The sequence below is a fragment of the Solanum dulcamara genome, chromosome 8, assembly GCF_947179165.1.
Source record: "Solanum dulcamara chromosome 8, daSolDulc1.2, whole genome shotgun sequence".
Lineage (NCBI taxonomy): Eukaryota > Viridiplantae > Streptophyta > Magnoliopsida > Solanales > Solanaceae > Solanum > Solanum dulcamara.
The window spans coordinates 65,157,420-65,181,351 of NC_077244.1; the positions used below are offsets into that span (position 1 = coordinate 65,157,420).

General features: G+C 34.1%; 1 protein-coding gene and 1 pseudogene across 1 annotated transcript; both read right to left on the minus strand.

The window, feature by feature from the left end:
* Nucleotides 1–8,352: 8,352 nt before the first annotated feature.
* On the minus strand, nt 8,353–9,883 carry LOC129900073 (galactoside 2-alpha-L-fucosyltransferase-like; annotated as a pseudogene).
* Nucleotides 9,884–10,795: 912 nt separating this feature from the next.
* Nucleotides 10,796–11,638, minus strand: LOC129900612 (proteinase inhibitor PSI-1.2-like). Its single transcript, XM_055975626.1, has 2 exons — nt 11,580–11,638; nt 10,796–11,124 (listed from the first exon to the last, which is right to left on the minus strand). The coding sequence occupies exons 1-2, from the start codon at nt 11,620–11,622 to the stop codon at nt 10,916–10,918; spliced, it is 252 nt and encodes an 83-aa protein (XP_055831601.1). The 5' UTR covers nt 11,623–11,638; the 3' UTR covers nt 10,796–10,915.
* Between the last annotated feature and the right edge of the window lie 12,294 nt (nt 11,639–23,932).

Sequence of the window (23,932 nt, forward strand, 5' to 3'; positions counted from 1 at the left end):
GTTGAATCACGATTTGAAAATGCATGAAATTGGAGGCTATTTATAGATGTAGAAACGCGTCTATGTGCACAAAGCACATGCAAAAGAACAAAAGGAGGCTCCTTTTGTCCCTACAAAGTGGTCCATTTTCACAGTATTCACATCATTTCAATCTCTACTCCAAGTAGAAAAGTTAGTGTGTTTGTGCTGTCTGCCATTTTCTTTATGTATATACAACAAATATTTTGTATACCACTACAATAAAATAAATATTTTTTAGTTTTCTTTTAACGGCAATATTTATTGCTACAAAAACATTTAACTGCAATTAAGTTAATGTCATTGTATCCACGATTGCTAAAGCCTTTTACTAACATTATGTAAAGTGCTAGTTATAAATACTCATATTTATTATTACCGTTAAATATAATATAACGACAATTATATTATTCCGGCTAGATTTTTTTTTGTGTGCCCTTACTATTTTCTTAGTAATTCTTTTTTATTTTATATACATCTTGTTGGATGTCCGACTCACTTTCATGACATTCTCCATAATTCTGATTATTTATATAGTTCTAGCTCCACTTATATATGGAGTAACTAATTTTTGTGTCACGTTTTCTAATTTGTAATTGGATAATATTGGTGATTGGTGATGCATCGATAAATTGAGCTGACTATGAGTATAGATCTTAATTCGACCTGGCCTTGCTAATTGTTGAGCTTTTATATGGATTTAAAGAAATTTTATAGCATGACTATAATGTGTTTTTAACATAATGTACAGGTTAATTAGATTCATTGCTTTTCAAGTTACTTGTCTCACTTTGGTATGAATAAATCAGTTATGCATAAATTATCTTTAGGTGACTTGATCATAACTTAGATTATTTTTTAAAATTGTCAGCGTGTAAAAATTTAACTTCTATATCTAGTCATGTACTTTGAAAGAAATTACTTATAAAACAGGGGAAACTTATTAAATTCTTTAACCCCTCCCCTTATGTTTGGCGAGATGTTTCAGGTGTATTGATAACTTGTAGTTACACTACAATAAAAGAATTATTTAAGGAAAATACATTTTTCTTTTAGGAACAATATTTATTGTTATAATAATACTTAGCGAAAATTGGGTCAATGTCATAGTATCCAAAGTCACTAAAGCCTTTAATGACATTTTATAAAGAGTGTTGGTTATAAATATATTCATATTTATTATTCTCGCTAAATATAATATAAATCAGAGAAATTATATTATTACTGTTAAATCGAAATAAAATCTATGTATATGTAATGACCTGACCGTCGTTAATCATGATCAAAAAGAAATTAGCAAGAATTTGGCTTGATTGGTTCCCACCACCCCGTCAAAGCGGGAATAAGGCCGCCAGAGCGGGAAGTCATGGGACAGAACTTAAGTCGCAAATTTTCTTATTTTCCCCACTTCTCCCAAGTGGAGGTTAGAGGCGAGGGTTTCTACAAAACCCTCCAAAAAGGCTGCTCCCAACTTGGGGAGAAGAGGGAAGGGAATTTCCGCAATCGGAAGACTTCAATCGGTGGAATTCAATTCGGTCTTACCGTAAGACGTTAAGGATCAATGGTTTCAACAAAACTATCTCTCCACGGTTGCTTGACGCCCAAGTAGGTTAGACTTCTCTTTTCTGAGTTGTAAATCTATACCTATTATGTAGTAAAGGAAACTTAATGAGAAATCGTATAATTAAACTGTGGTTATGGGTCACGGGCAGAGATTCGATTGTGTTAGGGTCTAATTTAAATGTTACATGGTAAAATGAGCTGTAATAATTTGGGAAGTGTTTTGGGTGTGATATTGTTGCATAGAGATGGCTATTTTATAATGGGCATAATATTGTGTACAGAGATTAAAAAAAACTAAGTAAGGATTGATGATACACCCTAAGGGTTTGGTAGTGTGGGTGTTGGTTTGGTTTCCGGAGTTGTCTTAATGTGTGTAATTGTGTTACTTATGACATGCCTAAATGTGTACCGATAGGGAAAACAAGTTAGTTCTTATATAAATAATTATTTGCTGGCTTGTTTGTGATGAACTTGTTCTGTTGATATAATGTGATCTATTGTTGATATTTTACGATTGATTTATATAACTGGATTGGGTGTCATGTTTCGACACGATTCTTGGATCAGATGTTACGTTCCGACACAAATATGAATGGATTGGGTCTCTTGAGAAGGCCAAGTATGTGTATGTATGAATGGTCCGATGAGAGGACCTGATGATATCTGTAATTCCATTTAATATAAGGTTAGTGGCAAGTGCGCTATGAATTAAGGACCTATAAACGAACTCTTGAGTTAAGGTATTGGTTATAAAGAAGTGTGAGCTTGAACAACTTATTGGTGGGTAAGAGCATGGGTTGTACTGGGTCTTGAAGTGACATATATGTTATAAATGCATTCTATACTTATAGGCTTAGAGGTTGAGGTTCTTGTTGACCGGGAGTCTTATCATTAAGACTTCAACAAGTAGCTGAGGTAGTAGTAGTCGTTACCTAAAATCAGGTTGAGTAGGAAGTGTGGGTGTGGGAGGGCTAGGCCCTGTGTCTTAAGACAGTTGGTCTAAGACCAGTGATGGTTGAGTGGAACCATTGAGTGGCTATGGTTGCTAGGTGAAGACTGTTAGTTGATTGAGTAATTGTAAGATAGAGATCATAACCCACAGTTCTTCAATTGTAACTAGGGTGGTAGTGGATCTCTGAAGCTTGGAGTGGTGAACACCTTAGGTGGGAGTAAGGAGTGTACTTATTTGGTATGGGTGGATAAAGTGATAAAATTAATTATTATGATATCTCTTATTTTCTGTTTATATATTATGGGGTGGGTAGCAGATTGAACAATGATGCCTATCAGTACGTGTTGTTTGTACTGATACTACTCTTGTTATGCACTTGGCATAGTTTGATTGTAGGGTCAGTTATGTCTCTTAGGTGAAGACGGAGGCGATCCTCCAGGAGCTTCTATTTTTTCCCTTCTCTTGGTGGAAGTTGGGTCATTGGTCTTTATTTTATTTCTACTCTTAGCAGCTCTTGTATCTGTTTTGACCCGCATCCTTAGGATTTTTTGTATAATCTTGTATAAGTCAAATTAAATATAGTTTTCCTTAGAAATTTTGATTAAATTGTTCAAGTCTTTGATTTTAACATCCGCAATATTTTTCTAGAATGGTTAAGAGTTCTTCCACTTAAAGTTTATAGTGAATGCCCGCACGACTCGATGGATTGGATCGTGACAGTATACTTTTTTTTTTCATATCTCACTTATGAAATTTTATAGGATGTGTTGTTATTGTTGTTGAATGACCTATTAAGAAGAGTGTATATTAGCAAGCCGTGATCCAATTATGACTGACAATGTGGGAAGGCAATTATTAGATTAACTAGCTTAATCTTATTGTTTTAAACACTGATATATATGACTGAAATTCCATATGAGAATATAAATAAATAAAATAGTAGTACTGGAATGATAACTATGATATATATGACTGAAATTCCATATGAGAATATAAATAAATAAAATAGTAGTACTGGAATGATAACTATTACTCCACCAATAGAAGTTGAGCATTTTGAATATCATTGGATTTGGATGATTACCCACTATTTCCCGTCTTATGATCTGCAGCTACATAGCATAATATTTTAGTAATATGTATGTTAGGTCCAGCTTAATTAATGAACAAATTGTTTTTTTGTTGCCCCTTGTTTTGTTATCAGCTAGAAGATAATTAGAAGAGGAGAAAAGTAAAGGAAGCCATAGATCCTGCTAATTAAATTAGGGATAATGCATAAGTAATTCTTGAATTATGATCGAAATTTCACTAATACATTTTAATTTAATTAGGATGCTATTTTTCCCTGTACTATTTTAAAATAGAATAAATACACATTAAAAACTGACATGACATAGAGAGTGTGCACACTCTCTTGAAGACAAGTGATGAGTGAAAAAATTGGACACATGTCCCTTTTTAATTGGTAATACTATAATTAGTTAGTACACATAATCATTTTTTTCTTTCATTAATTTCTTATTTTTTCACTTTTAATTATTTTAAAAAAATTGTGTATTTTTTAAAAAATAATTAAAAAGTATCATTTAATTTTAATGTTTTAATTTTTTAAATGTTTTATTTGATTTTCTTCACTTATTTTAATATCCATTCGAAATTAACTTATTTTAAGTAGAAGATATTTGAAATTAAATTTGAAATCAAATCAAAAGGAAAGACAAAGAAAATAAAAAGAATAAATAAAATCAATAGAAAAATGAAAGACAAAAGAAAGGTAAAAGAGAAGAAGTTTAATTACAAGGATTTTTTAAAAGGGTGTATTAACTTAATTTAGACACACAAGATAAAGAAAATGAGAAGATTTAAAAAGAATTAAAAAAATTAAAAAATTAATTAAACAATTTAAAAAGATATTTACTGACGTGGAATACACGTTTGTACAAATACAACCAACTTACATGGTTGAATGTGGCACATCAACACAAAAGATGCACGGAAATGTGAAAAAATTGAGTTGAGGTTGGAGGGAGGGGGTAGGGGGGGGGTGAATAAGACCCTAATTAAATTAAAATGTGTCGCTAAAATTTTTGATCATAGTTCAAGAGTACTTATGCATTATCCCAATTAAATTATGAAGAGGAGGATCCAAGAAGCCACCACCAAATAATTAATTAAGTTAGCATACAATAACAAATAATTATTCGCACTAAGGGTGTGAACCTAGCAGCCTAGTACTATTATATTGGTGTGTTTGGTTTTTAATCTTCTTATGTTCATGTTCAGTTCATCAAAAATTTGAAAGTATTTTTTTAGAAAAATAATTTTTTTTAAAAATGATTTTTCTATTGAAAGCAGAGAAAACAAATTCTATAAATAACATTTTATATTGTGTCATTCGCACTCTTCAACACACTTTATATTCATCCCGCACACGCTATAGCCCCTAATTCCACCACCCACATCCCTAACACCCCACCCACCACCTTCCATAATATTTATTTAAATTAGTATATAAACATTTTTAGGATAATATTTCTTGCTTATACACCACCCTATGTTTGGAACTAGAATTTTTTTTCCGATATTCATATATTGGTACTATTATAGTGTTCCAAACTAAATTATATCAAGTGAAATATACAAGTAATAGTATTTGGAATCTAATTTTGATCAGGCTAATATCGATTTCTCATATATATGTCCGCCGGTGAATTTAGGATATGAATACTGTGAATTTGAGTTTAATATATATCAAGTGAAATATACTAGTAATAGAATTTGGATTCTAATTTTGATCAGGCTAATATCGATTTCTCATATATAAGTCCGCTGGCGAATTTAGGATATGAATACTCTGAATTTGAGTTTAATATATATATATATATATATATATATATATATAACCCATTTAATTTACTGGGATCAAAATATATTATTAACGCACATTTAATATTTTTTTTGTAACACATATATAAAATCTGAAAAAATGGAATTTTTACATGTTATAATTAATATATATAATATTGTATTTACTATTTATAGCTGTACTTTTAAAATATTATAATTCATAACTATACTTTATTTTCTCTCGCCTCTTTCACTTGCCTCTCTCTTTCTCTCTTGCTTGCCTCTCTACCCCTCTCTCTCCTCTCGCCTCTCTCGCTTGTCTCTTCCTCTCTTGCCTCTCTATGAATTATTTTGTTTTCAATTGTATTTCTGTATTTTTTGAAGGTGGAATTTTCTAGTCAATCTCTATATTCCTGTATTTTTGCCTTGATTTTGTATCTCAAAACTTTTTTTTTTCAAATCTTTGTTGTATATTCTATGTTTCTATATTATGAATGAGGAATTTTCCGACAATCAATGTATTTTGGTACTTTCGTCTAGATTGCATAATGTATTTTTGTTGTATGTATAATTGTATTTATGTATTTCGCCTTTAGTGTACTAGGAGAAATTAAGTGAACACATACAACCTATCATGACTGCATCCATCAAGATTGTATGCATTGATACAACCATTAAAGCGAATCAATACATGTGATACAAACTGGTAACGATTAATACAGTAAAGCAAATGAAACAAGTGAATTTAGAGCGATTGAATACAGTTCCATACAATATCCTATATTTTTTTTTATATATATACTTATATACAACAGGATTGTATTTGTTAATATAATCCAAATGCGCGTACTAGTACTTTCGCTTGTCATCTCACAAACACTTGCTACAAATAATAACTACCTAAATTATAACTATCGATTATTAACCAAGCCCAAATTATAGTCATTTATGAAAATTTCTTAAAAAGAAAATTTACTTCGTTCTGATGAACCCATAAGTTTGTTCACTAAATCCCGCTCCTAATATATAGTCTAGGAGGAATAGTATCAGTGAGAATCTTACTGTCCCCCCTTTTCTCCCTCTTTCCTTCGCAATGTAATATATTTTTACATTAAAAAAGAGAACTTTGGTTCAAACTTTTATAACGTGAGAAGTAAGCATAATGATATATGAATATGTGCTGTATATAACCATATAAGGCCCATAATAGTGATGGGATACTTTCTCCATTCACCTCTTCTAATAATTCCCCTCTCCAATCCTTATGTGGTGGAGCTAATTAATACTCTCTCCGTCTCCGTGTTTCTTTCTTACATGTCTTTTAAGAAAATATTAATTAGATTTTGATTTATTTTTTTTATTTATGTCTTAAGATATAATCTCTCTTCATTTAATATTTATTTTATTTATGTGTCATTTTTCTATAATTGACGTGTTTGCAATCTTCAAGAACATTAACTACTAAGAATAAAATAGGAAAACAATAATGAATTTTTTGAATATTTTTAAATGACAAATAAATTGAGATAACTGTTTTTAAAAAAGCGCAATCGATAATTTGAGACGTAGAGAGTACTATATCTCGGGCGTATATAATTACTTAATAGGTTAATGATAAGCTTACTTATAACTTTAAAAGAAAATAATTTGAAGGCATAAAAAAGGTCCTTCTAGAGCTTCACATGCTAGGATTACCTAAGTAGGACCCCTCCATCTTGGTTTGCTTGATTTTAGTGGATCCTTTTTTTTTCTTCCCAATCGCACGTCTTAATAGGTAATACGAGTTGAAACTGTAGGGGGCATTCTTCCTTTTTGAATTACATCATTTCTTACATCATGCTCAATTTAATTTCTTAAAGTCAAATATCTCATGCTTTTCAGAGCGCAATTCAGGATTTAAGGATCGCGATCCGCGAGTACACAGTGATATTGTATATTTGTTTTTGAAAAGAATTGCAACCTATTAACTAATATAATGATTTTTTTATTCATTAGGTTTTCCTCTCCACCCAGTTCGATTGATTGAATAAAATTGGAAGAAAATTTGAAAAAAGAAATATTAAAACTATTTAAAAGTGTGCTTATCAATCAATGTATGTCAATCTCACATTTTTTTTATGCTGAAATATTGTTACATGATATTTTAGTTGATTCTTAATATTGTATATTTTTGTGTATTTGAATATTGATTATAGAATTAACATAAAATTGGCAAATAGGAACACATAAAGGGGGAGAGTCACAGTCTCCCTTATTTTTTTCCAGCTCTTCTGACTATGTTTTCCGTGGTAGCTAGGTAAAGTCCAGGTTATATTAGTCTAAAAGATATAGACCATCAATCAGTTGATTCGTTCTAATTCATTGAATTATACGTCCGGAATCATTAGATAGGAATCCAAAGATGAAGAGAGAAACAAAAAATATCACTATTCCTCTTTGATAACTTTGAAAAATCAGGAGGTAAAGTTAGAGATATAACACAAAATTTCAATCTCTACACTTACAAAGATGAGAAAGTATATTGAAAACAAAACCAAACCTTTATGGCTTCTTTGGGAATAAGAACACTTCTTTTATCCAACTAAATTTATCAACTCTTCTTCTAAACTAAGGTTACTGAAGAGATATTTGACTATTTTTTGATTAATTAGAAGAGATATTTGACTATTTTTTTTTTATCCTTATATATTTTAAGATATAACTATTTTTAAAAATATCGATAAATAATTTGAGATGGAGGGAGTATATGATTAGGAAATAATTGATGTTATTACTAATTGGTTTTAGGGAAATATCAATTAGTAATAACATCAATCTTTCGTTTGACATGTTATTGTGTTTTAAGAATTGATCCCACTTATCAAGCGATTGGCATTTTTTGCACTATATTTCAGTAAGAATAATTTGCATAAAATTACTCCACTCCCTCTTTGGATCAGCTAAAAGGTTTCGTTTTCTCAATGCACAATGAAAAAAAAAAGAACGCATACTAAACCTGAAACCAAAATGTTTTATCATTCACCATTTTGGTTAAATAGGTTTAAGCCCCAGCTCACATCCTCACAGTGCCTCACATGAGGAACGATTTTGCTTGTGTCTGTTGCCATTTTCTTTTTGCAATCATAGTTAGGCGGGGAATGGAAACATGGCTCGAATGATGCAGCTCGAACACAAGGCGGATTATGAGCTGTCCTGTTCTGATCAGGCTTGTATAGTATCCAGGGCTTCAGTCACCCTGAGCCACATATCCGAAAGTTGACCATCCACTTGTAACCAATTTGTCACTTAAACTCAGTAGATAAATTTCTGTCAACGCCTTTCTTTCGTGCCATAGATTCTCATTGTGCTGGTATTCCTCCTGACTTGGCTGATAAACACTAACTATCTCTCCTGTCGCGGTGGGATTCTCCCAGTACATTTTCCGGAACTCTTCTGAGTATCCAGGGCTTAGAGAAGTTATCAGGACGGCTATGGTCTTCCTCTGCTTCGCGGACTGGTTGAGGACTATAGTCTCACTAGAACGGTTAATTTGTGGCAGTGGATTTTCCTTCATTTTACAAGTGATGATTTGATACAGTACATTCTTCAAAGGACCGGCACCTGTCTCCAAGACTCTAATTTGAATGCCTAATTTCTGGTCTGCTCGAGCTAAATAAGCTTGATAGTACCTCTTTACAAGCCCCCCTACAGAATTTGTGGGATGGAACAGATATCTACTGAGAAAATAGAAGATGGTTACTTTTTCCCGAAAAAGATTTCTCAATTCTTGCTCAAATGTTGGGATCAAGAATAGAAAAGGCACAAAATAGTTATCGGTCTTCATGAATAGCCAGGGGATTTTCTGGAGAAAACTTTGGTCCTGGTCACAGAAAAATAACTTGTCTTGATCATCATAGTCATGAGCTAAATGGAGGTCGATGAAGGGAGGTAGTATCGATGAATTGCCTATTTTATCGTTTTTCACCATATAACCGTAGGAATGAGGAGATTTCTGATCAAAGTTACCAAACTGATTGAATAGAGGGAAATCTGGAGGAATCAGAGCCCTCTGGAAAAGGTTCACAGAATAGACAAGGCATGTTAACTCCAGGATGAACAGAGTAGTGCTCGATTCGTAAGAAGAGCATATAGGAAAAGCAGAATCTTAAGTTAGCATATTATTTCCTAAGCCACTATAGGAAATCCAAACCAAGTAATTACAATCTGCTGAACCATTGTATTGGCCTGACTTGATATGCTCGACGCTCCTGTTGTATAATTCTGTATGAGGACCACATTGCTTTGAAGTGCCTCGTAGTCTCGTAATCTTGAGATGAGGTAAGAAGATCGCTTGTGACATAGTTCTTTATGATATAAGACAGATTCGTGTCTACTCAGACAAGATGTTTCATCAATTCCAGAAGGAAGAAGGCCACCAAGCAGTTTCTCTTTCTGCACTAGGACTGACTGATGACTACTATATTCTTTGGCTGAAATACCAAAACAGAAATTAAACAAAAGTGATTACATATTTTAAGGATGCCAAGCACTCTAAACAGCACAAACCATCTATTGTCCTATCTATAAAACGAACAATCACAAGCATTTATCTAATTGTTAGATCCACCATCAAACTAGGAGAACAAGCTTGTAAGCAAAACACACACACACACAAAGAACAAATAGTCTACTCCATTTTCACCCGCTAACACAACAATGAAGGGAAAAGCAGAGGATGTACTTCCACTTTTTCTTGCTATTGATGTGGAATCTGCTTCTTTGCAACTGTGACAAGTACTTAGGAAATAAAAACCAAAAGGCACATAAATAGGACACATATATACATGTACACTGACATTCAGGTCACCTACTCGGATTAGCAATCTGGAAAATATTTTCTTTTAAAAAAAGTGTGCTATGTATACATAAAGCTCAAGAACTTGGACATGAATGTGAATCGAGTAGAATCAACTATAAGATCAACAAAAAAAAGCTAAAGAAAGGGAAATGAAGTACCATTTGGAGGTTTAACATCAAAGATTTGGAACATTTTCTTAGAGTGATTGCATTATGTTGAAATAAAAAAAATTGTTTCATTAATCAAGATCCATAATCTATGATAGTTTAGCAATTAATTCTACTAACATTTAATGCTCATGTCTCCTTGAGTAATTAATGCAGATATGTTAGGATGTTAAAGAAGTCTTTAACAAATTGTTATTTACATTTTTGTAAATTTTCTCAAATGAATAATATAATCCTCTATATGTTGATACTTTATAGTACCCATTATTACTAATTCAATACTCGTCGTAATTCTCTATACGTTGGTTTCTAAATTCAATTTGTTCAGAAGATCATTCTGATGCCAATCAGGATACCACTTAAACTAATTGTGATTTCATTGAAGACAATTGAATTTGTGATTTCATTCTTATATGCATCAGTTATTAGAAACCACCAGAGTAAAATAACTCGGGCCTTATTAATACACACAAGTATATAGTAACCAATAATACATATTTTAATGGTTACATTTTGAGGAGGATGAATATATTATTCAGGGGTTCCGGTACAAATTAACGATCCATCGGCGCGGAACAATTTACAGCCTTCATCTGCTGTGCAACAGTTGACGCATACTTCACTAATTTTCTCATCTCCTGAAGAGGGGCAAGTCATGTAAGCAACTTCATTGTCACAAACCTGGAGACACATCTTTTGTGCATTTCCATATTCCACGTCAATTCCCAACAGAAATATGCCTATAATAAAACACCCAATTGATCAACACAATAAGCAAGGTATCATATTACATTTTTTTGGCTTTAAAGTCATGTGCAACAAAATACAGTCAAATCTTTTTATAACAGTCATCCACTAGAATGACCAAGTTTTCTTTAGTACACATGAAGATCATTGATTGAGGAAGATTTTTTTTTTCCATGTTGGATAGCCTTTTTATCAGCTATATTGTATTAAAATATGTGGCAGCTTGTGTGAAGGGTTGTTACTCGTAAGGGTAGATGTGGTCCCAAAATTAGATGGCACTGGTATAATTATTGCCACAATTTAACTGAGGGTAAAAGTGACCTATTTTGCTCTTTACCTATATTATAGGTTTTTTATAACAATATTTTGCTATTACAGTTAATAAATGTTCAGATTAACAACGTCATTAATTACGAAGAGATTTTAGTGTATATCTAAGAAGCCTTACCTGACAATAGGAGAGAAAGGATATAAACTTTGCAAAAGGCCATTGTATGTTTCTTTGAATTTGCTGCTTTATTAATTTGAGGATGTTATAATCTCTTAAGATATTTATAGAGCAAATAAAAGATATTAAAATACAACTAGGAATAACTTTTCTCATATATATCATAAATAATGGACCAAATTGTGTTTTGTCAAAGTTATCTCGAATGCAGCCTTCACATTGGATTGCATGACCTAGCCAGCTGTTTGAACATTTGGTATACCTTTGAAAAAAAAATCTTATGTTTATCCCAAAGATTAATCCTATTCCCATCTTCATCGATGAGCTTCAGATCCAAATTAATAGTATTATTCTAAGTAGACACTTGAGACAAATACGTAGTATACAAAACACGTGTTTTTCTATGGAGTAATTGGTATAAAAAATAATTTTACAATTTTACTAATACAAATATAAAGTTCATGAATTAATGATTGATTACTGTCAATTATCTTTCACTTTGGGTTTCTTCTTTCACCATTTCAGTCTCGTTATGGAAAAAATAGAATACTATTCAATCTGTAAAAGGACGTACTCAAAGACATTACTTAATTTGTCTTCAAACAAGTATAGTACATTTTCATTAGCTAACGCAACAATGAAAGAAAGGCATATTGCAAATTGTGAACTATCAATAAATATCCTCTCTAGAAAATATTCTCCCAATAAGCGTGAAGTATGATATGGTAGATACCGAATTATAATATCAAATCGAAAATTTTGATTTCATGGTTTCAGTGTAATGGATTTGATATGGTATATGACATACATTTTAAATTATTTTGGTATTTAGTATGGTATGTATTCGATATTTATACATAAATATTGAAATATCGAATACCGTATCAATATATAGTTACATAAATAAGATCATATATATTACATTATAATACTAACAAATATACAACCTAGCTAATATTAGTACAAAACAAAATGTTTAGACATTGAACCAATGACTAGTACTTTATCTTGATAAAATGTCTTTTTTTTTGTAATTGATTAACAAAAGAAGTTGCTTGTACTTTTTTTGAATATATATTTCTACATGTGTAAGGTGTTAATATGATATAATTGAGTTTTTTTTTGGTTTGAGAAATCGAAATCATAATTCTATATTATGAATATATATAAATCGAAGTTGAACAAACTATGATTACCAACTTATCATACCATATAATACCAAAATCGACCTTAAAATCAAACCATACCGAATCAATAATTTGGTATGATAATGATATAGTAATATCTTTAAAAATAAGAAATCAAAATTATCGAATCAAAATTTCAAACCATGGGACCTGATCGGGGGACCTAGTCGACCTGGTCTAACTGTAAAAGATGTCACCACCTGCTGTGTTTGGTGGGCAACAGCTGAAGGACAGAGACGTCCAGCCAATTAGAAGGTATTAGGTTATTTCGTCCATATGCTAAATACTATCTTTAGGGCATGAAACAAGTTAGTTCCATACATCACATTTACAAGGCAAAAAGAAAAAAAGTGTGTGTGCTCAAAAGAAAGAACACTTCCTCAAGGCAGTAAGGGACCTGATCGAGCTACTATTGAAAAATAGTTTTTTAGGTTGTTGTTTTGTTGTAATGTTGTGTCTTATGTGCTAAATATTGTAAGATCAGTTCCTACACTATAAAGGAACATTGATCAGTTTGTTTTTATAAGTGTGTTGGGTTCTAGGTTAAGTTTTGACCTTGAATCAGTGAGTCGAAGTCTACATTAACCTAGGTGTGGTTGTGTAGTGAGGAATAGTCTTATTGCTTAGATTTCGAGTCATTGCTAAAGTTAGCCTTGATCGGAGTGTTCAAAGCCTACGTCAACTAGAGTTAGTTGAGGTAGTGGGCAATAGTTATATTGCTTAGGCTCAAAGTCTTGTAATAGAGGTATTGCAAGCCGAGAAGTGGAGAGGGTTAGTGTCTAGTTACAATAGGTTGTAATATACTACTTTGCTCTTGCATCTTTAGTGAAGTTGGTTGCTAAATCCTGTGGGACAGGTCGTGGTTTTTCTCCCTTGAGCAAGAAGGTTTTCACGTAAAAATCTTGTGTGCCCTTTACGTGCATTAACTGTCTGTACATTGTTATTCTGTTCAAGAACCTGGTCCCTGAGTGATAGTGGACGCATCCATTCCAATAATTGATATCAGAGCTAGTATTCTCTATACGGTTAACAGTGAGAGAATATCCTGCAAGTTGAAGGATGGCTTCTCCACCAAATATTAAAGAAGGAAAATCTGCTTTCCTGACCAAAAAAATTCACAAAATCATAAGAAAACATGGCGGATTCATGAAGAAAGACAACACTAGCAGATTAGCAAATGGCACAGACTTGTGCCGCAAGTGTAGAAAACTTGGGTATTTCATCAGAGATTGCCCCATGCACAAGTCTAAGCATAAAGAATATACCAAATTTAGAGGATACAAAGACAAGCGAAGGGATGAGGTCCCTAAAAGTTAAGAAGAAGAGCAGTAGCTGATTATGTAGTGAAAAAGGCTCTCACTGTCTTGGAAAACTCCTCAAGTGATTCTGAAGAATCTGAATATTCGGAGGGTGCATCCATGCTGGCTTTCAAGGATGATGAAGATGTGTTTGATGACATGTTTGCCTTGGTGGCAAAATTTAAAAACGAAGCTGATGAAGAGGTAACTCTGCTTGACCTCAAAGAAAATTTTGACTTTTACTCTATCAAGAAACTTAAAAAATTGGCTAGTGTCCTGATTGACTCACTCCATGAGTTAACTATCGAAAAAGATTTTCTGAATAACACTATTTACATATTTGAATATGAAAAAACTACATTGGCTATTCAGATGACAAATCTGGAAGAATTGTTTTTTTGTTAGATGCTAAAAATAATGATCTCAATGAAATATTGAAGAAAAACCCTGTAACTGATATCAAGTTAAAGTGTAAGACTAACAAAGTTGAGTTGGAACTTAAAGAATGTTTGAAAAATTCTGAATTGAAGCTAGCCTTGTCACTGAAGAGAAACCTTCAGTTGGAAAGGGACCTGGTTCAAATCAAGCAAGAGGTCTCTAAAATGGGCTAACTATTCCAAAATGTTGGCAAACCTGACTAATCAAGGACAAAATGATGAAAAAGATCTTAGGTGTTTAAAATTGGAACCCCATTTTAATTCTCATAACAAGTACGTGTCTGTGCCTAATAACTTATTGTGCACTCAATGTGGTAGAATGGACATCTCGATAGAGATTGTGCGGCCTTAAAAAGAGTTGAAGAAAGTTGTGTAAAGTATTCTCAATAGAAGAAGCAGTTGAAAGTTGGACCTGATCCTAGGTCAAAATCAAAGAAAAATTCTAATCTGAAGAAAATGGCTCTACCCTACTGGACAAGAAACGCACTTGCTACTCCTTTATCTGCTTATTGAGAACTCATACTCAAATGGGTTCCTAAGCTTAGTAAGTGATCTATGTGTTTGTGAGTGAAGGAAGCAGCCCCCAGTGCTGGTTATGGATAGTAGTTGCTCAAAGCATATGACTAGAAATGTTGAAAGCTTCCTTTTCACTCAAGGTACTTCAAAGTGGAGGTGTCTCATTTTAAAAAAAGCTAAAAAAATATGTATGTGGCTGATTTAAGTACTGTCAAAGGAGATGACCTTACTTGTCAAAATGCTCAAAGTGAAAATGCAGAGCTATGGCACAAGATACTGGGTCATGTCAGTACTTCTTTGCTCAACAAACTTATAGTAGGGACCTAATCCATGGTATGCCTAAAATGAAATTTGTAGACAACAAAAGTTGTGAAGCTTGTGTAAAAGGGAAACAAATCAGATCCTCTTTCAAGAAAAAAAAAGCAAGTTAGCACAACAAGACTTCTGGAATTGATTCATATGGATCTGTGTGGACTAGTTAAGATCCAAAGCAGAGGTGGAAAAAAGAAATATATTTTGATGATCGTAAATTCACTTAGACCATGTTCCTAAGGTCTAAAAATGAAACTTTTTAAGCCATGGTGACATTTGCCAAGCACATTCAGGTGAAGTTGAATAGTAAAATTGTAAGGACCAAGTCCAACCATGAAAAAGAATTCAAAAGATGCAAAGGTAGAGATTTTGTGCAAATCATGGGATAAGTCATAATTTTTCAGCTCCTAAAACTCCTCAATGAAACAGCGTGGTTGAAAGAGAGAATTTTGGTTTTGACATTGCTAGAACCATGTTAATTTATGCTGATCTTACAAAGAATTTCTGGGCTAAAACTGTCAACACTGCATGTTATATCATCAACAGAGGCTTAATCAGGGCCTACAACAAGAGATCACTATATTTTGAAGAAAGTGGTCATGTCATCTTCATTGAGTCGAGAGATATGAAGAAGTAAAGGTACCCCATCCTCAGCAAGATCCCACTGGAATAATTGACTTCTAATTTCCTGAGTCATATATTTAGGGGATGGAGGGACCTTGTACCTGTCAACCACAGTCGTTCACAAGAAGATCAAACCAGAAGCATAAGTCATCTCATTCACTTAGCAATCTCACTTCTTTCTTGGACTTGAAAATGCAAATTAGGTTAGTGTAGAGAAACAAACTTGATGAGCATGGTGTAATCACAAAGAACAAATCCAAGATAGTGATCCAAGGGTATAATCATAAAGAAGGCATTGACTATGATGAATGTGAAAAGTTTCTTTAAGAGGAATCGTATGTCAATTAGCCCTCGGGTTTTGAAGATATTGATCAAGTGTATGTCAAACAGTTCCCGAATTTTAAAGATATTGATCAACAAAATTAATTGCCAAAATAGGACACCGAGGGATCTGGTCCATATTTGACTGATACTATGCATAAATGAATCAATGGATCTCTTTTATACTTGTCATCTAGAAGACCTGATGTTATTCACGGTGTTGGGATGTGTGCAAGAATTCAATACCTGTTCTAAAGAGTCTCACTTGAAAGGTGCTACAAAGATTCTGAGATACTTGCAGGGGACCTGGTCGTCTCACTTGAAAGGTACTAGAAGGAATCTGAAATCCTTACAAGGGACTTGATCCTATTCTATCAATCTGGTGATTTGTTTTCTATGCTGATGCAGATTATGTAGGGGACTTGGTAGATACAAAGCACCTCCTCATTTTTTTGATTTCCTCCATGATGTTCCGAGGCACAAAGAAGAAAAATTCAGTAGCTCATTGCACAGTTGAGGCAAAACATGTAGCAGCCGCATAATGTTGTGTTTAGCTCATATGGATCAAGACACAACTTGAAAATTTTGGGATAGTCATCAACATTGTCCCACTCGTATGTGAAAACACTAGTACATTGAGCATGACCAAGAATTTAATGCATCATAAGAGAACCAATCATATTGATGTGAGGCATCACTTTTGAGAGACAATGTAGAAAAAAAATATTTGGATGAAACTTTGCAAATCTGAAGATCAAGTAGTAGACCTCTTCACAAAGGCTCTAAAATAGGGATCAATTCGAGGAAAATGGGCTGAAGTTGAGGTTGATCAAATTGAATTGACTCACCCAGGTTGATGCTGTCAACCCTCTCATTGGTTATGATTAGGGAACATGTATCCTTGTTAGTGATGCATATTTTTTGGTCTAAATTCAGTCTTATACCTTTTGTAGGTATACACACATGGTGGACTAGCGTATCGACCTAGTCCAGATGTAAAAGCCGCCACCACCTGCTATGGTTGGTGGGCAGCAGCTGAAGAACAGAGACATCCAGCCAATCAGAAGGTACTAGGTTGTTTCATCCATATGCTAAATACTATCTTTAGGACATGAAACAAGTTAGTTCCACACATCACATTTACAAGGCAAAAAGGAAAAAGGTGTGTGTGCAAAAAGAACACTTCCTCAAGGCAGCAAGGGACCTGATTAAGCTACTATTGAAAAATAGTTTTTTAGGTTGTTGTTTTGTTGTAATGTTGTGTCTTATGTGCTAAATATTGTAAGATCGGTTCCTACACTATAAATGAACATTGATCAGTTTGTTTTTATAAGTGTGTTGGGTTCTAGGTTAAGTGTTGACCTTGAATCAGTGAGTCGAAGTCTACATTAACCTAGGTGTGGTTGTGTAGTGAGGAATAGTCTTATTGCTTAGATTTCGAGTCATTGCTAAAGTTAGCCTTGATCGGAGTGTTCAAAGCCTACGTCAACAAGAGTTAGTTGAGGTAGTGGGCAATAGTTATATTGCTTAGGCTCAAAGTCTTGTAATAGAGGTATTTCAAGACGAGAGGTGGAGAGGGTTAGTGTCTAGTTACAATAGGTTGTAATAGACTACTTTGTTCTTGCATCTTTAGTGAAGTTGGTTGCTAAACCCTGTGGGACAGGTCATAGTTTTTCTCCCTTGAGCAAGGAGGTTTCCACGTAAAAATCTTGTGTGCCCTTTAAGTGCATTAGCTGTCTTTACATTGTTATTCTGTTCAAGAACCTGGTCCTTGAGTGACAGTGGACGCATCCATTCCAACAATAATATCTTTAAAAATAAATAATCAAATTTGTCGAATCAAAATTTCAAATATCCTACCGTACGGCCATATCATGTCTCATCCTTTACATATTCACAAGTTTTCCATAATGAATTTACGTGTTTAATGAAGAAACTTCGGCTATAGAGACACATTTTTCTAAGTTATTTTGATGTTTTCATCAATCTTTCATTTAACAAAGAGAGAAACGTGTAAAAATAGCTATTGTATCCCATTTTCATCTGCTTCTGTTACCATGCAAGGAATTTAAATTTTAAACATGACTCCACTAATATAATAGTAGTTACCATTTGTTATTGAAATCTTCAAAACCTCATACAAATTATAAGCAAGGATGAACATATATATTACATTAGAAACTGCCAGAGTAATAACTCAGGCCTTATTACACACATGAATACAAAAAATAAACATTTGATCGTTACATTTTGACAAGCAAAGGATGAATATATTATTCAGGGGTTCCAGTACAAATTAACGATCCATCAGCGCGGAATAATTTGCAGCCTTCACCTGCTGTGCAACAGTTGACACAAACAGGACTAATTTGCTCGTCTCCTGAAGAGGGGCAAGTCATGTAAGCAACAGTTTTTATACTTGATCATATATATCCATTTGCAGCCTATAGGCACTTTACCCTTTGGAAGAGTGACCACCTCCCATATCTGATTAGTTTGTAGTGCATCAAAGCATATGACTAGAAATGTTGAAAGCTTCCTTTTCACTCAAGGTACTTCAAAGTGGAGGTGTCTTATTTTTAAAAAGGGTCAAAAATATGTAAGTGACTGATTTAAGTACTGTCAAATGAGATGACCTTACTTGTCAAAATACTCAAAGTAAAAATGCAGAGCTATGGCACAATATGCTGGATCATGTCACTACTTCTTTGCTCAACAAGCTTATACCAGGGACTTGATCCATGGTGTGCTTAAAATGAAGTTTGCAGACAACAAGAGTTGTGAAGCTTATGTAAAAGGGAAACAAATTAGATCCTCTTTCAAAAAAATAAAGCAAGTCAGCACAACCAGACTTTTGGAATTGATTCATATGGATCTGTGTGGATCAGTTAAGATCCAAAGCAGAGGTGGAAAAAAAATACATTTTGGTGATCGTAGATGATCATTCAAGATTTATTTAGACCATGTTCCTAAGGTCTAAAGATGAAACCTTTGAAGCCATGGTGACATTTTCCAAGCACATTCAAGTGAAGCTGAACAATAAAATTTTAAGGACCAGGTACGACTATGGAAAAGAATTCAAAAGATGCAAAGGTAGAGATTTTGTGCAGATCATGGGATAAGTCACAATTTTTCAGCTCCTAAAACTCCTCAATGAAATGGCGTGGTTGAAAGAGAGAACCTAGGTTTTGACATTACTAGAACCATGTTAATTTATGCTGATCTTTCAAAGAATTTCTGGGCTAAAGATATCAACATTGCATGCTATATCATCAACATAGGCTTAATCAGGGCCTATAATAAGAGATCACTATATTTTGAAGAAAGTGGTCATGTCATCTTCAATGAGTCAAGAGATATGAAGAAGTAGAGGTACCTGGTCCTCAACAAGATCCCACTGGAATAATTGACTTCTAATTCTCCGAGTCATTTATATAGGGGATGGAGGGACCTGGTACCACTCAACCACAGTCATTCACAAGAAGATCAAATCAGAAGCATAAATCATCTCATTCACTTGATAATCTCACTTCTTCCTTGGACTTGAAAATGCAAATCAGGGTAGTGTAAAGAAACAAACTTGATGATCATGGTGTAATCACAAAGAACAAATCCAAGATAGTGGTCCAAGGGTATAATCATAAAGAAGGCATTGACTATGATGAATGCGAAATTTTTTTTTCTCAATGGGTACTTGAAAGAGGAATCGTATGTCAATCAGCCCTGAAGTTTTGAAGATATTGATCAAGTGTATGTCAAGCATCTCTCGAGTATTGAAGATATTGATCAACTAAATCAATTGCCAAAATAGGACACCGAGGGACCTGATCCACATTTGACTAATACTATGCATAGAGAAATCAATGGATCTCTTTTATACTTGTCATCTAGAAGACCTAATGTTATTCACAATGTCGGGATGTGTGCAAGAATTCACGACCTATTCTAAGGAGTCTCACTTGAAAGGTGCTACAACGATTTTGAGATACTTGTAGGGGACCTAGTCGTCTCACTTGAAAGTTTCTAGAAGGATTCTGAGATGCTTACAGGGACCTGGTCCTATTCTATCAATTTGGTAATTTTTTTCTATGCTAATGCAGATTATGTAGGGGACTTGGTCGATACAAAGCACTTCTTCATTTTTTTGATTTCCTCCATGATGTTTCGGGGCACAAAGAAGTAAAATTCAGCAGCTCATTGCACAGTTGAGGCAAAATATGTAGCAGTTGCATAATATTGTTTTTAGCTCATATGGATCAAGCAACAACTTGAAAATTTTGGAATAGTCACCAACATTGTCCCACTCTTATGTGACAACACTAGTACATTGAGCATGACCAGGAATCTAGTGCATCATAAGAGAACCAAGCATATTGATGTGAGGCATCACTTTTGAGGGACAATGTAGAAAAGGAAAATATCTGGATGAAACTTTGCAAATCTGAAGATCAAGTAGTAGACCTCTTCACAAAAGGCTCTAAAATAGGGACCAATTCAAGGAAAATGGGCTGAAGTTGAGGTTGATCAAATTGAATTGACTCACCCAGGTTGATGCTGTCAACCCTCTCATTGGTTATGATTAGGGAACATGTATCCTTGTTAGTGATGCGTATCTTTTGGTCTAAATTCAGTCTTATACCTTTTGTTAGTATGCACGCATGGTGGACTAGCTAAGGAAGAAAAGTTGATGGGATAGACTCAAGGCAAATATCCTTAAAAAAAGTTCAAGAGAGGGACAAGGTCATTCCTCAAAGGTTAGTATCAAACTTATTGCTCTTTAAAATGCTTTTGAGAACTGTTTAAAAAATTGCCATGTGTTTTCTCATACCTTTCTAAAGTGTTGTCACATTCTTGCCACCCATTGATTTCTATTGTGTAAAATTCTCAAAATTTCTACAATGTCTAAACCATCCTCTCCTTCAAAGTCATTCTTTGGCAACAAGTCCCTATCTCTCCCTTACCTGAAATGTCCTTCACTCATTTTCTTTTTTCTCCCAAGACGACCTTCATTCCTTTCTAGGTTTCGTCAATTCCAGATTCGGCTGTCTCAAAACCTCTCTCAGAAACAACTCTCTAGTTCAACCTGGTCCCATCCCCAAAGGTGTAACTGAACGTATGTTTGAGGGTGACCTATCAGAAGAAAAGAGAGATAGATCAGACTCCCTGAAAAAATAGCATCTCATAAGTTTTCGGAAGAAAGACGCAAAAATAATTATCCAAGCAACTGAAAAAGAGTGGGTAGTTCAGAGTTTGACACAAATGATCAAGATTTCTAAAGAAAATCTCAATGAGTAAGAATATTTATATTCCTATGCACAAGGTTATGACTTTGAGGGATGGAAAATATAAATTTTCCTACAGTTAATTCCTGAACAAGGTGTTTTTCCAGTACAAGATGAATCTTGCAAAAGGTATGTAGGGACAGTGAAACAATCCTTTTTATTAACCACTCTTATTAAATGTGAGTGTGTTGAGGGAAAAATGGGCAACAAAACAAAGTTCCAAGTGTCAAGACATTTTGGGACAATAAAAGAAATAAAAAGCTGAATCTGGAGGAGATGATTGTTATAGTGGCAAGGCGTGAGGCTGAAATTGCTAATTTGAAAGTCACCTGGCAGCAAGGCTTAACTCAGGGACCAAGTTATTATGAGACTTTTCAGAAATAAAATGCTTATTTGAAGGCAAAAGTTCATGTCTTAATTGTTGAAAGAAAGAGTCTCATTGTAAAGTGGGGGATGTAACCAAACAATTGTTATATGCTTATGCTGCTAAAAATGAGCGTATGATGATGGTTCTTCATTCTCTTTATCCTCGTCCTCCATCTTCCTAGTCATACTTTCTTTACTTTCTATCCTAAGTGCATTTCTTTGCTATCTCCATGGCTATAACTGACCAGTTCCTTTATGCTTTTTTGTTACTGCAACATTTTTGATGCTATTCTAATGAACTATGAATGAAAACTTGCTTCCTTGTCTACTATTTTTTTTGCTCTTGACTAGTTCATTAATGTTAGTGTTGCCCAATGGCCATGAATTTACTGAGAGTGCGTATTATTTTACTTGGTTTATTGTTCTAACTTTTTTATGATGTCAAAAGGGGGAAGAAGTATTAATGACAGGTAGCCAGTTCGGATCAAGGGATCTGGTTCATATGAAAGGGGGAAGATAGTGTCGGTAGGGGGAATAGTTTATTATCATCAAAAAAGGGAAAAATGTTGTATCTTGGGTTTTGATGATTTAACAAACTATCGTACAACAAAATGATGTAAAGAGGGACATGAGAGACAAGAAATGCATACTGATAGGGGGAAGTTATGCATTCATGTTAATTACGAAGCTATGTGACAAAGAGAAACTGCCCGACAGGGGGAAAGTATAGGGACTTGGTTAGCAGAAACATGAACACATGTCTGCATGGTTTGTCATCATCAAAAAGGGTAAAATGTTATAATTCAAGTTTTGATGCATTAACAACCCATGGAACCTGATTGGCGGACCTGGTCCCATGATCGGTGTATGTCATATACCAAATGGGAGCCAGCTGTAAAAGCTGCCACTACCTGCTCTGGTTGGTGGAAAAATCAAAAGAGACTACAAACCATGGGACCTAATCGGGGGACCTGGTCGACTTGGTCCAACTGTAAAAGCTGACACCACCTGTTGTGGTTGGTGGGCGATACATAAAGGACAGAGACGTCCAACCAATCAAAAGATTCTAGGTTATTTCATCCATATGCTAAATACTATCTTTAGGACATGAAACAAGTAATTAGTTCCACACATCACATTTACAAGGCAAAAAAGAAAAAGGTGTGTGAGCTCAAAAGAAAGAACACTTTCTCAAGGCAGCACCTAATCGAGCTACTATTGAAGAATAGTTTTTTAGGTTGTTGTTTTGTTTTAATGTTGAGTCTTATGTTCTAAATATTGTAAGATCAGTTCCTACACTATAAAGGAACATTGATCAGTTTGTTTTTATAAGTGTGTTGGGTTCTAGGTTAAGTGTTGACCTTGAATCAGTGAGTCGAAGTCTACATTAACCTAGGTGTGGTTGTGTAGTGAGGAATAGTCTTATTGCTTAGATTTCGAGTCATTGCTAAAGTTAGCCTTGATCGGAGTGTTCAAAGCCTACGTCAACAAGAGTTAGTTGAGGTAGTGGGCAATAGTTATATTGCTTAGGCTCAAAGTCTTGTAATAGAGGTATTTCAAGACGAGAGGTGGAGAGGGTTAGTGTCTAGTTACAATAGGTTGTAATAGACTACTTTGTTCTTGCATCTTTAGTGAAGTTGGTTGCTAAACCCTGTGGGACAGGTCGTAGTTTTTCTCCCTTGAGCAAGGAGGTTTCCACGTAAAAATCTTGTGTGCCCTTTAAGTGCATTAGCTGTCTTTACATTGTTATTCTGTTCAAGAACCTGGTCCTTGAGTGACAGTGGACGCATCCATTCCAACAATAATATCTTTAAAAATAAATAATCAAATTTGTCGAATCAAAATTTCAAATATCCTACCGTACGGCCATATCATGTCTCATCCTTTACATATTCACAAGTTTTCCATAATGAATTTACGTGTTTAATGAAGAAACTTCGGCTATAGAGACACATTTTTCTAAGTTATTTTGATGTTTTCATCAATCTTTCATTTAACAAAGAGAGAAAC